Raw genomic sequence first — 18,867 nt, 5'->3', positions numbered from 1 at the left:
AGCCTGCCGGTATTTCGCCCATATTAATTAATTAGTTGCAATTCTTTTGTATTAGATTAGGCCTACGTTAAGTTCATTTGCAGTTTTCAATATGTGTCCCGGATTTGCATTTATAAAAAATGGCAAACCTAGTTATAAGTAAGAGGCTACCGTCCAATTGTGACCCCTCCAGCACTCAGCCAGAGAGTTGAGTCTTTTTTTGAACTTTGTTTGGTAACTACAGAGGAAAAAAGAGTAATGGTAGGTGTAGGATCGAACCAAGGTCATCGAAAAAGACTAGGCTACTCCCTAGCCCTAAAAAACAAACTAAGCAGCTGATGGCGAAACCATCACTTAATTTTCTTTGTATCATCTGCTTTTCACGCTTTTCACGTCGCAGAAAATGTACGGTACCGTAGCTTATGATTGGTTCGAGGTTTCAGTCGTTAGGCTACCTATCAAGAAAGCACGACTGCAAAGCCATAAATGTGGTAAATGCTAGAACCTGACCATGAATTCGACAAAAAAAAAATTAAATTTCCAATTTTTGAAACCTACACTTTTTTTCTTACAGCTAGACATGCTTCTCTTTCTTCCTAACTGTGTAGCCTAGTCTACCGGTAATAGTTTAGGCCTACTTTTTGGAAACTCACACTTTTTTTCTTTTCAGCTCATGCTTTACTTTCATCCTTGTCAATTCCATGGTTAGGTTCTAGTGTTTACCCATAAATGTTCTGACGAATCATCTTATAACAGTTGGGGTAGAAACTACCTGGTAGGCTATAGCCACTTTAACATACCTAATAACTTTAGTAAGAGCCAACTGAAACTTCAAACCAATCAAAAGTAACAGTAGAACAGCGTTTCAGCCAATCAGAAGTTACAGGTAGAACAGACAAAGAACGCAAAATTTTCTGATAGAATGTAAATTAGCCTAAGTGAGAGTTTTCCCGTTGACGGCGTTGCCTAGAGGATTAGGTTTAGCGAAGTAGTCATTTCGATCACGTGGGTGCGATTCCCACCTCTGCAATTATTTTTTATGCTGCAATTACCAATCATAGTTCAAAGCAAAGATTAATTTTCCGGCTAGAAGAGTGCTAGCAGGGTGGCAATGATGGTATAGCCACTTTACCATGTTCTGACCAACGTCACTATACATGTATCGTTTTTGCTGTGATGGTCAGAAATAAAGACAACTAAGCTAATCGGTTGGTTGTGTCATTCTTGTTGTAGCCCCTGTAGGTTCCCAATAGGCCATTTTTGGGTTTCTATACGTCACTATTGAGCAGTGTTGTACGCGTCAATGAAATAAATTGACGGCGTCAGCGTCAGCACGAATTGCCTAAAAACTTTACGGCGTAAAGTACTGCGTCAGCTCTCAAAGAAATTGACGGCTTCAGCGCTAATTTCTAGCGCTATTTTAGCCAGGATCTCACAAAACGGAAGCATTTCAACCAAGTTTAGGCTAACAATAGCTATAAATAAGGAGCAGGTTTTATGTTTTGAGACTGTATTGCAGTGACGATCGGTGAGGGAAAGCAAAGAAAGCAGTGCTTACCTGAGCGAAAACTATGCAAAATATAATGACTGAATTCTAGGTTTAACTTCTTATTATTTTTATCAAGTCTATTTTAACTTGAAAATTACTGTGTTCGTGACTAGAATTACTCGTAACGCTTGTGAATAGTCTAAGTCCTCATCAAACCGCATTTCTTGCCTATAAATGCCAATTAACGCAAACGCTTTTGTCAGAAACCATCACTGAAGCTCCAGGGAAATCAACTTTCAAAGTTGCTTACCCTACATTGAAAAACGCCTTCGTTTTATCCAATCCTCAATCGTTTTGCAAAACGACACCAGCTGCTTAGCCAATCAGATGTGTTATCTGGTGTTGTGGTTAAAGTTGCTTTCCCAGTGACGTCATGCGTATCTCATAGTGGCTGCTTTTGGTTTCAGGCGAAAGGAATACAGCCTCTACGCATGAGTGATTTTCGGGCTTGTAACTATAGGCTACTGAGTACGCTGAAAATAAAGCTGGTTCTCTTACCAAAAAAAACATAGATTCTACAATAAGACATGCAATTCCAAAGGGTACATTAACCAACCAGTACTGAAACAGCACAAGTGTTTTTTAAATTCTTTGGGTCAATAGACTGACATCACAAGTTCAGAGCAAACATACCGTACTTGTGTTCTTCAAGAATGGACTAGCTTAATTTATAGGCTAATTATTTGCTCTTTACTAGTGCACCAGTCCAATGCATGTCGTAAATGCTTACAGATGACATTGACAATAAGTTTTTGTGCTCAGTCTAAAAAAGCAGCCAACATTCTAAACTAGTCCCAGTTTGATTGATTGATTGAATCTTTATCCTCGGACTGGGAAAGTCCGAAGATTTTGTTTTGGAAATGCTCTCAGAGCGCACCAAATTGGAAGTGTTTTTCAAAAATTTCTGGGGGAGGCCCCCCAGACCCCCCGCTGGAAGTGTTGCCTTCGGCAACACGCCTTCGGGCTTCGCCCGACGGTTACGCCCCTCGTGCCTACTACCTTGCTGCAACATATTTCCAAGTTGCTTTCCCAATGGTTTAAGCCACCGAACGTCACTGCTGTATTGTAATTAGCCGCTTGGCCTATTAGTTATTTCCTTGTAGAAACACAAGCATTTCAAAACGTTTGTCTGACAATCTGCTGCGTTTGAGACGCATAATGTTCTTTCCAAGTGAAAACATGTGTTCCACAGCAGCGCTGGATGGTATTGGTGTGTTGTACTTCAAAAATAAGCTTTGAAAACGTTTACTCGAAAATGTAGGCTATCACTGTTCCAAGCGATGGGTGATGGATGGTTTAGCATATATAAATCTTTTAACAAGGTCCACTGCAACAAAATCGCTCTTTTCAGGGGCATAGAGCTCTTGAAATAAAGTATCTTCAACCTCCGCGATGACATTCATTGATTTTTCGATTTCTCTCTCTGATCCCTCGTTCTCGATACTGCTCACGATATGAGTAATCACTGATCACCATTTGGCGAACTTCTTCCGCTTGTATTCCAGGGAGCCATTCCAACCAACGCGAAAGCGGGTAATTCGGATGAGTCGCGCTGGCCAGAATACATTGTGAAACTCTCATTGTGAAACGAAATTTTCTATTAAAACAAAAATGACGCATAGCGCTTGACGCTTAAAATCGGCAAAATAGTTGACGGCGCTATCACTTCCGTCAACTAAAAAATAAAGTGACGGCGCTAGCCTCAGCGTCAACAAAAAATTGACGCCGTCAAATCAACGTAGCCTACAACACTGATAACCTATTTACCCATATAGGCTAGTCTTACGTCCCGTTTGCGTTGTCCTTCAAGCAGTCTATAATAATCGACTAGCCCAAGACTAAGTATTAAACCTAGCGCAAATCCCCCACAAAAAATTAATCCGGCTGGATTTGGCTTCAAAAAGCTGGTTCTTAAATAGCTGCACCAATGTAATTGAAATGATATGAAATGTAAATTCAGTTACCATGACAACATTTCATTGATAAAAGTCTTCTAAGTTCGCCCAATCGCAGTCAACCGTAGAAACAATGTCAAAAGCGCTGGTTTGCTGTTTGAGAAGCTGATCCACACAAGGGTGAACTGATGTCCAAAAGTATCTCCTGGACTCCCCTGGTTGGTTTTCAATCATTATCCTCGGACTGACAAAGCTTTGATATGTTATTCCTGATAGTTTCGCATATAAGTTATTTGGAGAGGCTCTTGACGCAGGGTGGCTGACCGAGATTGACAGAGGGAAGTTTCCGATTGTTGAAGTGTTGTTGCCAGGGAATTATTCCATTCATTAGATGCTGATGAATGGAGAGCAGTCCTTAGAATGCGTTGCTCAAGCGCACACCCCGAGAGTCGAACCAGCGCCGCTTGATCTTGAAGCTTCTTCGTTCATGAAGTCACGCGCTAACCAACTGAGCTATCGGAGCGGACTGATGTTTAAACCCTGTCAATGTTACTGTGCATACTTGTAGAAGCTTTGAACTACTGACACGGTATAGCCACTTTAACAAGCCGAAATTCTGCCACTGCGAATGACTACAATGCAACCGTCAACCAATCAGAACATGTTATAAAAGGCTACCGTCCAATTGTGATCCTTCTGGCACTCATCCAGAGAGTTAATGCTTGTTTTGAACTTTATTTGGTAATTACAGAAGAAAAAGAGCAATAGCAGTGGTGGGAATCGAACCCGCGTCACTGAAATGGCTACTTTCTAGCCCTAACCCTAACCCCTAAGCCAACCAGCTGACAAAAAATCCATCACTTGATTTGCTTTCTATCATCTTCTTTTCGCTATTTTTTACGTCACTTAAACCGTAGCTTATGATTGGTTGGCGGTTTCATTCTAGTCAATTTCAGTGGCAGAATTTCGACTTGTTAAAGTGGCTACCTAGTGACACAGGCCCAGTCATCGAAATTGACAGAGTGAAAGTTTCGATTGTTGAAGTGTTGTTGTCGAGGAATTATTCCATCCACTAGATGCCGCTAAATAAAGAGCAGTCCTGAATGGATTGTTCAAGCGCACACCCCGAGAATCGAACCAGCGCTGCTTGATCTTGGGATTTCTTTGTGTACAAAGTCGCGTACTTAACCACCTGAGCTATTCGTTCGGACTTTTAATTAAAACAGATAGAACTTGAAAATTAGCAAATCATCAATGAAAACATCAAAAATACAGTAGTTTGCGGATTTTTAAAGTATCTGTTTACCAGGTTTAAATAATGCATTGACTTTATTGCTCTTGGATTCAGAAATTTGTAATAAATTGAATTAATCTGCTCCATTTTTAAAGCAAAACATTTTTTCTATTCGATACTAATCCACTTATTCATAAGAGTAAGGAATCATCGGCGTTCCAAATCATAACCAAAAAAACAATTATTTTATCACCAACTCAAATGTTTCACCTGAATTATAAAATAATTATTTTCGAACTGCTCAGAGTCCTTAAATAAGTTAATTTTATACGAAGTCGTAGCTTGTACACAATCTGACGAAAACACCATTTTGCTAGCGAAGCTACCAACAAGGTGGTTGTCGTTGTGTGGATCAAGTAGGCTACATATTAAGGAACAATGATGTTAGAGACCAAATTGTAATTTTTTTATCGGACTTTTAGAAACTTCAGTTGATGCCTAATGGGTTGGTGACTTGTTGCGTTCAATTCTGGTTAATTATATCTGGAAATCTATCCAACAAATTACAAATTACAACAAATTACAATTCTGGAAATCCGTCCAACAAATTACAATCCTCCATTCAGTAAGTTGTGAACTGTGTCTTCTTCAACGTTGCCGTCGTTGTCAATTCTGAGGAAAACAATCAATGAAATAAATCATTGGAACACCAACGACTAACGAGTAGGCCTATATCAACGAAATATAGTATAATATAGTACGGTATTATATAAATATAGCATTGGAATATCAACGAATATCCATGTTGAGCAACGCATTTCAAAGACTGCTTTCCATTCAACGGTAACTTGCAAATGAAATAACTCACAGGTAGCCTAAAAATAGCCTAGGCTACATCGAAAATCGGAAACTTTACTCTGGCAAACTCGGTGACCGGGCCGAGGTCGGTGGCTCAAAGCCTCTACAAGAATGCGAAACTGCCAGGATCAATCTCTCAAAGAATCTTTTTCAGTCAGAAGATAAAGATTCCTATGATCAATCAATAACCTATAGGAGAACAATATTAATATTATCAACACTACACGAAAAATGCTAAATGCCCAGTGAAAAGTCAAACAGAGAAAACCAAACAAATTATTTGTAAAAAACGAAAAAGTCTGTTTCACGCTTAATGGGAACTTTGGAAGAATTTATTAAATAGAATATGCTAGTAATATTGTCTGTTTAATTATATTGTATGAGCATAGGCTACATAGTTTAGACTCTTTTCAATTTGAAGCTAAATATTTACTTCTTTATTGAGCAGCAATACAACTACAAACTTACAAAGCCAACACGGTCTCTTTGAGAAGAATAGTTCGTCCATTAGGAAGACCCAAAGCAGCTTGGACCGGACCACCTTGAATAAATTCAGATGACAAGCCTGGGAAATACTTGCTAAGCTCGTAGACGGTACATGCGCTTCCAACTGACCCACATTCATAGACAGATTTGTGAGAAATGAAGTTTGTTCCCACAACGTTAATTGTTTGGTTAACCCTGAGAAATCAAGATAGTTCAGCATCTAAGTAAGATCCTGCCATCGTGCCCATAATTCCTTTCTAGATGTCAGTGACGTAGCTAGGAAGAACACTTCAGAAAACTTCTTCCAGAAAGGAAGCTCTAGGGGAGCAAAGCAACTGTTCGGAAAGCAAACGTAATTTAACCTAAAATATAATGGTATTAAAACATTGTTGGCTAATAGCCTTAAAACCTATCTTTGAACTGAGTTGCATAAAAGTCTAACTTTAAACCTGGAAAAGAAGTTTGAAACAATAATTTCCTGGACTTTTACTTATGAAACATGACTTAAAACAGTCGTTCCTGCATCCCTGAAAGTTATCTATACGGGCTATCAACAAAATATTGACTTCAAAAATATAGTAGGCTATGCTAACCTTGGAAAGGCAACTTCAACTACTGTCGGAGTATCTCCGGTGAAGAGACTTTTTACACCCCCTTTCACTTCTTCTGTTTTGTCCCCATCAACCACAAATACCGCTCCAGCGCGGAAGAACGCAGTCTGGAAAGTAGGGCCACGTTTTAAGTAGGCAGCAGCTGTGATCTTGTTTGGAATACCTGTAGAAAATAGCAAGTTAACTTGAACAGCTATAATCTATTTGTCTTATTGGTTTTTAAATTACAAACAACCATAAAAACCAACAATCTAACTATATTGTACTGTACAGGTCCTAACCTAACCAGGTCCTACAATGCAGAGTTTGAAAAGTTCCGGTCAACTGTGTCCAACGTGTTTCATGGATTTCTTATCATTTTCTTTAATGAAAATGATTTTTTTGTTTAAAGTGTCAATTTGACTGCATTTCGGAATCGCTAAGCTTTAATCAGGAGACTGGTGGACACTATTTGTGCCGGGATGCAGTTTGTCAAAAGAATGTTGTGGAACATAAAAGGAAAAGCAATGACGAATTTCTGGAATTGGCAAGAACGGAAAGGAGATTAATAACAACAATTAGAAGGCGCCAAGATGCTATTTGTGCGGCTTATTCACAGTCATAGAGACATGGAAAAAGTAACTTAGAAGTTGATAGAAATTGATATTTCACAGTGTAGATTCTAACGATCTGTTTTAGCCTGATGCCGCGAGTTCGTTGTGGAAATATCGAATTGCACTAGCTTTCGGAACACAGTTCCCTAGTCGTCATAGCACATGACTAGGGAACTGTGTTCCGAAAGCTAGTGCAATTCGATATTGCCACAACGAACTCGCGGCATCAGGCTAAAACAGATCGTTAGAATCTACACAGTGAAGTAAGCAACGATCATGCTGCTAAAAGCGAAACTCAATCAATTTCAAAAATTGATATATTTAAACAAGCCTGGATCAATAAGGTACAGACACAACAGCAAAAACTAAAGACTTATTTCACTGTTCAGTTCAGTTGTTTTTCATTATTTATTTTTCATTTCATTACCTAAAGCTCACCTGGGAAAAATGAAGCAGGATTAAGATCCACAATTTTTGTGATATTCTTCCAGTTGGCGGTGTCGTAAAGTGCCCCGTTTCCATCTTGAAAAAAGAATGCCAAATCAGGAAGGATGCTTAGAGTGGCATCTAGCTTGGCATATGCAAACGGAAGCAGAAGCATCACAATGACAGCCGACTTCATCGCGGATCAACGTTATTTTCAACGAGACAATGCAAAACAGACAACAAGATAAATACCAAAGGTACAGTCTATCGAAACAAGCAGGCTATAAAAATATTGTCGTTAATTTGCTGTAGCTAAATGTGAAGAAAAATTAACTTTTGTTTCAAATCATTGCTCAATATGTCATCTTATTTGATTCTCTGCTGCTTTCTTTCGCAATTTGCTACGATTACATTTTGCTGCTAACACTCCTGCCCAGGTTTTTTTTAAGGTTTGGGTGACCGCTAAGTAGTTTTAAGAGACCGCAAGTGTTTCATTTAAATACCAAAAAATAGCCATATTTGCTTAAACGAATTATTTATTAGGCTACTGTAGTTGCAAGTCCAAATTTTGAGAAACGGCTGGAGAAATTTGGGGGACCGTTTCGGTCCCCCAAAAAAACTTAAAAAAATACTGCTCCTGCCGCTACTTTGGGAAAAGCGGCAATTAGGAGCCGGGGCCGTTGAGAGGATATTTTTGGCCCGGTATCTACCCATGAGATTTTCGGGCTCCAAATCAAGACATCACGTCCGAAGAATATGTGGTGGCTTCTTCCCTTGAAAAGGTTTCGGCCCCTAAAATTATCCCGGCGGAGTCCAAAAGTAAACTACTCCTGGTTCACTCCTTGTCAACGCCACCGATGACAATCGTTTCTGTGCAACTTTGAAAACAGAAAACCATCGGTTGAAAGAAGGTTCTCACACCCAGCTGATCGACGTCGTCTTTCACGTTTTTTAACAACTTGTGTTTGTGTTATCGAAATAAACCAAAATCTTGAAAACGGATCAAATTTTGATGCATTTTTAAAACGAATTTTACATCTTGTTTTCCCAAACTTTATCTGACTCACAACTTGTTTAACATTACATAAGCCGTCAGTAGGCTACAACCTGCGTAATCTAATGAATGTCAATTATTGAATTAGTTATTGCTCAGTGAAAACAATCACTTTTCGGTGGAATTTTCTTTCATTTTAACGTGTTAAAAGAGTAAACAATAATTTGTTGTCCTTATAAACTTTTCGAAGGATCGTTTTTACGTTGCGTCAGACCACGATTGCGTCAAACCACGATTGCGTCAGACCACGGTTACGTCAAACCACGATTGCGTCAAGCCACCACAACCAAAACGTGACAAAGCTATGACATGATTAAACTAAAACGTATAATCAAAGCTCCAACGATAGACGAACGTCATTTTTGAAAACAGAAAAGAAAGTAATTTATAAGTTTGGAGACTTTTAAAACTTGTCTTTGTAAGATTTGTTTTCAATCAAGTATTAATGGTTTGGGTTTGCAAATAAGTTATTGGCAAATTTTATACTTGATGAAGATTTCAAAAATTATTGTCGTCTTCAAAGAGCTCATGGGATGAAAAAGCGCCACTGTAGCCTAAATGAAATATTTGAAAAGTCAACAATCGATATTTCACCTCTCATAGGCCTAGTTGAAAAAACTGAAATTTGTTTGTAGTATCACATTTCTGAAACCTCGATTTCTTGGCAGAAAAAACAATATATGTGCTTGTAACGAACATACCATTTCGAAGTCGCAACTTCACAAGTAGGCTACACAAACCGAACCTTACAAGTTAAAACTGTTTAGTATTGGCTATTTCTTCATAGTTTACAGTCTTCTGATAATAACATGATTTTTGACTGAAGTCCCACAGCCGAAGTTTTGGAGATTTGTTTAAAACACCTAAATGCCGTGATGCTTGGTTTGATTTGGACATAGCAATATCTCAACAACTGATTTATTTGACATGACATAATTCCTCGGTTTGCGTATTTGTAATCTGCAGCAGATGGAGTGTTTTAATGAGTAGACACCTAAAATATACGACAAATTTCTCTACCAACCAGCTGACTGCATTCCTTCTAATCCTTCTAGCACTCAGATAATTGATTCTCGCTTTGAAATACGCCCTCGGCTCCATGCGCTTCCCTATTTCACTGAGCTGGCCGAAAAGTGACAAAATCGTTGATGTGATGGTTTTAATGCCAAACATTCGTGCAATGAAGTAAAACATCACATCCAGTTGATCTAAGAAAACCAGGTTACGTTGGATATATGTTTAACAACGTTTTATCGATGTACTGATTGAGATTTTAATAAAAGCAACTTTTAATAGTTGAATCTCACTGCACGAACGGTGAGTTTTTTTAATCATTTCCGTGAAGTCACAAGATCCTGCTTTACTTATTTTAGTGAAAATTAATACAAAATGATGAGGTAACGAATTAAAATATTGACAACAAATCTTGATGCAGAGTTGTCTGCAACTCGATGGACTGGAAGTTGGTTGAATTATGCTTCAGAAAGATTCCAGCAACCAAGCAGATGGCCAGGAAGTTCCATTCCATACCCAAAAATATTGGAATGGACGGAGACTCCATCTTTGGATCAGGGACGTAGCCAAGAGAGACTTAGGCCCTACGTCCTAAAATTTTATCTTACCCTTCATAAAACATGTTTTAACACTATTGCAACATGTTAATATCATTGTAATTCGTGTTGAATGAAGTTTTCTCCCCAACAGTTGCTTGGCATCCCTAAAATGTTCTTTCTGGCTACGTCACTGACATGGATGGGGAAGGCAACGTTGCTATGGTCACGCTCATCGTTGCTAGGTAACGCGTAAAGGAAACAGTCAACCTCTGATGCAGTGCCGCACAAAACTTAAGGTAGTTTATTACGCAGCCACAACACCTAGCGTATACAATATACATGCCCAACATAATATTACAATATTATAAAGTACGTAAGTCAGCTTGAAAAGACAATATAACAACGAAATAAGGCACAGCATATATTAAGTACCATAAATATGAAGTAAGCATGCATTGAATATTATCATATAGCCTACAGTCTAACCGTCAACCAACTGAAATGTTAGATGTTTATTGTTTATGTATAATTTTGTAAATATGCAAATACATAACCAACAACTACTAATCACCATACAAGTTAAATGTCTTGTCTGAACTTACCAGCGGTAAAATTTAAACAGTTGATACAATGATCATACAACTGGGCCTGAAACTCGGTGGACTGGTAGATAGAAATCAGTGGCGGAATAAAGCCGGTTCGTGCGAACCTGTTCTTGGATATTTAATAACCTCAGCGAACTGGTTGTTAACAACGGCATGTGGAAACCTATGCGCTAATCTAGAACAGACAGCGTAGTAATGCTGCTGGGGGAAGCGTTGATTAAAGAAAATCAACTGAATAGACATTAGACAAACAAGTACGTTCTGGATTATAAAAACATTGAGTGAGGCTGTTCACCAGGCATTTAGTGCAATAGCATGATACCTTCTTCTGGTGTAAACTTAGTGATACTTTTGCTTGGTATACACAAGAAGAAGGTATCATGTTATTGGATTGTTCAGTGTTGCGCCAACACTCCAGCGCACGTTAATTATTGTCTTTGCTGTAATTACGGAGAGAGATATAGTAGTAATATAAAGATCGGCAATTCGAGTTGGTACGACGGCATGCACATTGACAGTGTAGGATGGTGGTGTACACCTCGATGTGTGATGGAGTTTCATTCACCTCTTATGACGACATAATACAGCTATTTGTGGGTTGAAAGAAAACAACAAATCTTTCCATTGTCGGACGGCGGTGGTTCCTCAAATGGAGACCACGGCCCAAAGTGGTCAGTGAAAGTGTTATGGGGATTCACAAATGCAAAAAGTCGAGAAAGTAGTAGGCTACTAAAATATAAAACATTACAAAATCCATACATTTAGGAGTAAAATTTTCTATGTCTGCTCTTAGAGAGTGCAGCAGGACTTGATGACTCTTTGAAAAGTTCAGTGGTTGCAGAGAGATTGAAAACCACTGCAATTCTACTGGTTTACAATGGTTGCGTTTGTTCTCAGAGATGGCGTTCGTACAATGAAGTAATCTCTTTGTTAGACCTGGTATCGATATCACTTCAGCAACAACATCTTCAGATGGAATGTATACAAATACTTTATAGTGTTAGAAAAACAATTATAAAAAGTCAATAATAAACTTCACGACACAGTAACGGAATCAATGAAACGAAATATGAAGAGCACGACCTAAGGGAAACATGGGGATTGGGGGCGCACTTTCGTAACATGTCATTTTATTTTTCGTCACTAATAAGTCCGGAACTAAAAAGATACTATTAGCTACAATAGTTGATATGCCAGCACGTCAATGAACGGGAAAAGGTGGCAAAAACCTTAAAAGTTTGAAACGTGTCTGCATAGTAAATCATGTACGAGGCTACATGTCTGTAGTTAACACGGCCACAAAATCCAAAAAACAAACAGCAAGAAATAAAGCAATAACACAGAGAAGCACATGTTGTGTAGTAATAAACAACAACCTAACAAAAAGTGTTGTGGATTGACCGTGATTGAAACATAGAAGTAGGCTACAAGCGGAACTGTTAAGGACAGAACGGAAACTTGAAGAAAAGGGGATTCACAACAAAGGGGCCGTTCTTCACCCGATCATACAAAATAACGGTTTTGACAAAAGACGTCGTACAACAGTTGAACAGGCCTGTGACGTTCTAACATTCAGTGGTTCGTGGTGAACTCAACTATCGAATGATTGTTTTCGTGATAACTCAGGTTGTAAGAATTGCCTAAAACGTGGAATACAATCAAACAAACACCACTCCATTCACATTCTACTATAAATCAACCACCTTCAGGTAGAATGGTGGACCTGGCAGCCCTTGGTCGCTATAAACTGAACAGTTTTTGAAATTGCAAGGGGAGAGCGCCCAACCGTAACGAATCATTTCCGCTTCACTGCCCATGGTCGTGCAACCTCGTGCACTGACCGTCACGGTTCGATGAGTGTATGACGTAATCGGAGCCCAAAGCCAATCAAAAGGCGAGGGCGTGCTGTAATGGCATGACGTCACGTTGCAGCAAATCTGTATGGAAAGTAAATAAGTCGGTTGGAGAGAATGGAGATTGGTTGGTTTTGAATTTCACTCTCAAACTGAAAAAGCTTCTTTGAGAGCTTAATCCTGGCAGTTTCGCATTCTTGTAGACTGTAGTGTAGACTGTAGAGGCTTTGAACCACTGACACAGGCCCGCTCGCAAATTTTTTTCACACGAACTTTCTGTCTCATTTACATATTTCGGTAAGTGTAGTCATTATTGGTTACCGCGTGCGGTGAATTCTTGTAGTGGTTTGGAACCCCTGACGCAGACCCGCTCATCAAGGTTAACAAAGTGAAGTTTTCGATTGTTGTTGAAGTGAATCAGCGCCGCTTGATCTTGAGCCAGGCGCTAAATTTCTAAGCTAACGGGGCGGAATCGATTTGTGAATGTAACGCACAAAATACAATTATATTACAACACTTTAACAATTGGAAACTTCACTCTGTCAATCTCTGTAACCGGCACTGCGTCAAGACCCTCTACAAGTATGCGAAACTATCAGGAATAACCTATCAAGACTTTGTCAGTCCGAGGATAAAGATTCCAAACCAACCAATAAAAAAAAGAAGATGAACATCGGTTTCATTTCTGGAGTCAGATACCTGAAGCTTAATGCTTGCAGTATTGCGCTAATATCTAACCTACAGTTATACAATGGGTTGTTAGTGAATTGTTTTCACAATGTATCACTCTGCTTGTTTGTTATCTGGCGCTAACAAAAGCCATTTTAACCGGCACGGGTAAGTTGTCACACGAAAAGAAATCGAAACACCATAGTGACGCAATTGTGATTCCAACAACACAATCCTCTCGAAAAAACGCTTATGACATCACAGACAAGACGTTGTAAAGCGTGAAGCGCGTCAGACTGACCTCAAAATTCCCATTTTCCGTGACATGGAGATGTTGAGAGTAGGGGTACGTTAGAACAATGAGACCGTCACCAGTACGCTCTGCCGATTGAGGAAATGGGCCTTGAAATTCCACCTTCTGGTTGTAAGCAATGTTTCTTGCTCCGAGGACAAGCCTTGCCGCCACATCCTTCTTATCCCTGGGGTGGATGCTTCCATAGGGCGATGCAGCGTCACCCAGGTCGAACGCAACAGCCATGAATGTGTTCAGCATCTTCGGGTTTGGCACATAGCCGTAGTTTGCCGTTTGGTGCCAACGGAGACGTTGATACGCGCCATAGTCCGGTACGCCTTCGATAGTCGACAGCTGGAACAAAGTAAAAGTTCCATCTACTTGGAGCAATGCGAGACTGGTCATTACAAGAGACACCTTATCTTTCAGCAACAAGCAAGGGATGGTATTTAGGTGATTCGTCATCGTTTGTGCTTGAGTTTACAGGGCCGAAGGTCCACCATTCCACGACCACATGGTGGTGATGTTTACTGGAGAATACACTGAGATGCTACTGGAAAGCTCCTCGTTCCAAGATAGGTTGACCTTCTTTAAATTGTCTGACCCAAGATGACACAAATTGATAATCACGATCATTCATGCGTGACCCAAGTTGCTGCTATTTTGAGACAGCCAGTAAGTCCAGGTGTTGGTCATACTAGATCGGTTCAGGGCCCAATTTATGAAGTCCAATTACCAGCAGAACACAAATGGACATTCCGATCATGGCGTCAATGTAAATTAATCAAGAAACCACAAATAAAAAGTTTGGAAGGAGTAAAGAACTCGTGATCTTTTTAATATTGAACTCACTTGAACAAATCCAAAAGAAAATTGTGCATCGGTTTGTCCTCCAGTTCCTTCGTACCAGGACTTTCTCCAATCGCTTATCATGGCTGGGAACGAACACGCGTACTGGTATGTGTGGTAGTTCCAATTTGACTCTCCTGGAATCAGAGTCGATAGCACATTTTTGTCGCATCCGCGCTCAGCAGTTGAAGATATAGATTACGTGGAGAGGAAGGCAAGAAAACCAATCTTTGCGTAATTCTAAGCGTGTTGTTAAATAACTTCCAAAGACACAGCCGCTTGTTCTTGAGCAGAGTCGAACCGGCGCCCTTTCGAGCATCGAACAAGAACTGTCAACAATCGGCAATGTAATGATGTGGGTGGTAACAGATGAAGATTGAGGTAAAACAAGGAAGACCAAAGAAAACATGGAAAAAGCAAGTTGAGGAAGAAAGCAGCAAGGTGGGCTTGACAAGAGAGAACGCGCTAGACAGATCGATGTGGAGGCAGGGTGTGAAGACGATTGCGGCACTTGGAGGTGAATCCGGCCACCCTCGGTAACGGGGACATCACCGGATTAAAACTGGACTACTACTACTACACTCTAGAGCAAGGGCTCAAATACGCGGCTAGCGATGCATTTTTAAACTTTGAGGTAATTAACAATTACAGTACATATTTTTGCTATCGATTTTGAAAGGTAGAATTCATAATCCAACTGAACACAATGAAGTAAGTAACACAGTGATTTTAAACCAGATTTTGAACACTGTAGCCTAAGTTAGAAGCGAATTTCTTTAATGTAGTTGTGCTTGCCGAAGGTCATCATTTTCCATCATCTCAAAGCCATTAGTTTGTTGACTTCTATGATATTTTCACCACGGTCTTATCAATCATAAAGATGTAATCGGTTTATAAGGCGGTAAACATTTCGTGAATTATAGATCTTAGCTCTACTAGTGTATCTTTATATTGTTGAAAAAGATTTAATAAATGTACCTTGATACCAGATCGCACCCTTGATGGTCATGTTAAGCAGAGGGTGGATCATGGAGTTCCACAAAACACTGTTGTGGACAGGGTACGAAGTAGGTACCACCTTTCCATGTACCACATTTACTTTCGGTCCTCTGCAAGCACCTGATGGTTAAACATGCCCCTTCGTTGTGCGGTTAGATTGCCATGGGACAGGCCGTACTTTAAGCTAGCTCAAAGGTTGACGAACAGTCGGTTCATCAGGAAAATATGAATTCAAGATAAGAAACTTTTTTTAATTTCTATTGAAAAAGATTTAGTCAAATGTTGTGGCTCAATATCGAATTGTTAACGACTTTGATTCTTTAAACAAATTCTGGTCATCAAACTTTCATTCGATATGAACCAGCAAATAACCTGTAATAGATAGATAAATAGATGTTTATTAGCTGCTGCGAAAAAGATGCACAAGTCAAAACACAATGTACAATTGTACATAGCAAAACTGTTGAAATGATTACAATTAAAAAAAGAAAATGTTGAAAGCATCACAACAGCGGGAGGCTGCGAAGTGACCATAATAGTTGTAGGCTGTGTGGCCCACTAGTAAGGCGAATAACCTTATTACAAAATTATCAATCATTACTGCTAGGCTCTGGGGCAGTGATTTTCAACTGTGAAAATCATCAGGTGTTCCGTAAGAAATTGATTAGTTTGAGGAAGTGTTCCATGAAAGACAGGTGGAAAATTAAAATCACAAAAGCTTTGCGTTTGTCTTTCTATAATTCCTGCCAGAATATCAACTTTGCCTCATTCAAAGAGGCCCAGATATCGCATTGAAAAAAAACTGAAAGTGAATAAAGTGTTGTTGTGTTGTTTATTTATAGCATCATCATAAAATTTCGTTTGGTATTCCGCAAGATTATTTTAATGCATAAAGTGTTCTGTGGGTCAAAAAGGTTGAAAATCACTGCTTTAGAAGTTGATGAGACGAGCAATAAACTTACTTCTTGTGGAGGCCGCATTTCTTGAGAGCTTTTGAGGAGGACCAAGTCTCAATAGGAGTACCGCCCCAACTTGAGGCCACCAACCCAATGGGTACACCCAACGAATCATAAAGGTAGCGGCCAAAATACCAACACACAGCGGAAAAGTACGTGAAATCTTGCAGGCCACCAAGGGACGCTACGACGCAAAAATTAATTTAACATTTGGTAAAATCGTTTGGGACTGTGGTTGTAAATAAAATACAGTCTTTAAGACAATTATACGTTTCAAACACAAAAAGATTGAAAATATAGACACGGTTAGACGAATTAATCTACAGCTTAGTTAAGTACAATTTCGAGCATATTATATCCTCCCAGATTACATCGGCTGATGTGAAAAGCTAGTTTATAGTATCACTGTCATATTGTTGGCCTAGAAATGGAGGTTTTGTCTTTATCCATAAAAGTAAAATAGAACCATTTTCAATTAGCTCAGCTAAGACGGAAAACTGCAGTAGGCATACTGAGCAAAATAGAATTGATTTGAATTGAAAATTGACCAGTTTTACGCCTACGGTTACAGCTCACTCATTGTTTGTTCTCATTCAAATGACTGAGCAAGTCATTTTTTGGGTATGTTATTTACGTATTAAAAGTATTTGGTCTCATTGCAGTGACGTTAGCAATGTGGTACATACAATGAACATAATATCATTCATGAAACGGTTGTTAAAAACAGTACCCCACATTCTGAAATTGTTAAATTACTTGGCAACTTGTTTCAAGCCACCATTATCAAGACAGCAAAATCTGTCATTTTTACATTCGTCTGCAGACGTTGAATGAATTCAATTCAATTTATTTTTCTTTGGCGAAAAACAACAGTAATGATAAAGTTACCAACAGTTTAGAGAAACAAAACCAACAAAAGGAAACGGCGGCAAAACCAAAGAAGTTTAAAACGTGCATGCGATGTAAATTTAAAGCATACGTCGATGAAAGTAAACTTTAGCACGTCCACCAAACCTAACAGTTTAAAATAGATGAATTAGTTGAAAGAATCAGTTGGCTCCATACCTAAAGCAACTGTAGGTGTGACAGTTGATAAAGCCATGCGCGGACGACTGTCTGCAGACGTTGAATCAATGTAAAAATGACGGATTTTATTGTCTGGCTAAAGTAACCTTTTGATGGTAGAGACCAGGCCAATTGGATGGAGTCAAAATCTAACAAGGCGATGTTGGACTCGACGTTAGATGGCGTCATGAGACGGATGTTGGAATATTGTGAAGCGCGCGCCATTTCCTCAGCGGCGTCGAATGCCTGAAAGAACAAAGTGCTCGTTGCCAGACCACGTTGTTTTGTGACGTCATAATGGGCTAAGGTCAGGAATAGTGTTTTACATTGTGGATATGCAGCGATTCGCATGGACTGCAGCTATCCCACAATCTGCATGAGCTAGTAATGTATCTGCATGGGTTTGGTTTGTTAATTTTAAGAAATAGATCTACAAGCTGTGAAACACCCACAATACTATCTCACCATTGGCACTGTAAACTGCATGTTGCTTTGTCCACTGCAGATCCATACATCACCAAATAGTACATTCTTCAATAAAATCCAGCTCAGCATTCCCTGATTATCTTCAACTGCTTGGATAGTGAATGGACCTCCAGCAGGTTGTGAGGATAATGTCACTTTCCATATTCCTATCTTATTTGGTCCAGCGACTACTTTGGTGGAATATACATCTTGTGAGAGAGATACGTTAACTGTGGCTCCCACAGTCCCATAGCCCCAAATGACAGCTCGGTGTGGTTCCATTTGCAACACCATGTTCTCTTGGTAGTAGGAGGCGAAACGGAAAGCTAAATCACCTAAAAAAATACTTTACTTCAATTTTTTGTTCTTAATTTGTTACTGAAATTTCGTTTTTGTCCCAATAAGTTATATGGGAAATTTCGCCAAAATAAGGGAGTAAAAGATGTCGAAAAAGCCTCGGACCCAGCTGCACTCTTGAGAGCAGGGTTGCCAGTTCCTTTCTCTCGGCTGCTTTTCCTTCAGCAATTATGCTCACCCAATTTATTACACCCTAAGTAAAGGTGAGCGGTGTTTTCAACAACCAGTTGAAGGCGGGAGTCGAACCAGGATTGGATTATTGGAAAGCCAACGCCTTATCTGCTACGCCATCCCACCAAAGTGTAAAAACTCTCAGCCATGGAAGCTCAAACGAAGCAACAATATCGGCCGAGACTTAATGGATGAAATGCTGTGGTCTACGTTTAACTCACCGACAATGATTTCCTCATCGCATTGGATTGGTGGAATGAGTGCAGAAGCGACCAGTGCAACAAGTACAACTAGTCGCATGGCGATGCCAAGATACAGCATTCAATCTACCACTAACACAACAACCGT

At 39.5% G+C, this 18,867-nt stretch overlaps 2 protein-coding genes across 2 annotated transcripts; both read right to left on the bottom strand.

Moving 5' to 3' along the window:
- Window positions 1-4,571: 4,571 nt before the first annotated feature.
- LOC145772753 (uncharacterized) lies at window positions 4,572-7,894 on the bottom strand. Its single transcript, XM_082584631.1, has 4 exons — window positions 7,644-7,894; window positions 6,595-6,775; window positions 5,984-6,196; window positions 4,572-5,329 (listed from the first exon to the last, which is right to left on the bottom strand). Exons 1-4 carry the CDS (start codon window positions 7,825-7,827, stop codon window positions 5,266-5,268), a joined length of 642 nt encoding a protein of 213 aa, XP_082440757.1. The 5' UTR covers window positions 7,828-7,894; the 3' UTR covers window positions 4,572-5,265.
- Window positions 7,895-10,511: 2,617 nt separating this feature from the next.
- On the bottom strand, window positions 10,512-18,865 carry LOC145771492 (sialate O-acetylesterase-like). The gene is made up of 8 exons (XM_082583185.1): window positions 18,741-18,865; window positions 17,992-18,326; window positions 17,634-17,772; window positions 16,468-16,645; window positions 15,485-15,615; window positions 14,510-14,643; window positions 13,667-14,011; window positions 10,512-12,780 (listed from the first exon to the last, which is right to left on the bottom strand). Exons 1-8 carry the CDS (start codon window positions 18,838-18,840, stop codon window positions 12,532-12,534), a joined length of 1,611 nt encoding a protein of 536 aa, XP_082439311.1. The 5' UTR covers window positions 18,841-18,865; the 3' UTR covers window positions 10,512-12,531.
- Between the last annotated feature and the right edge of the window lie 2 nt (window positions 18,866-18,867).

This window comes from Aplidium turbinatum, chromosome 6, assembly GCF_918807975.1.
Source record: "Aplidium turbinatum chromosome 6, kaAplTurb1.1, whole genome shotgun sequence".
Taxonomy (NCBI): Eukaryota; Metazoa; Chordata; class Ascidiacea; order Aplousobranchia; family Polyclinidae; genus Aplidium; species Aplidium turbinatum.
The sequence above is the reverse complement of the archived record's forward strand: the minus strand, read 5'-3'. Positions and strand labels throughout refer to the sequence as shown.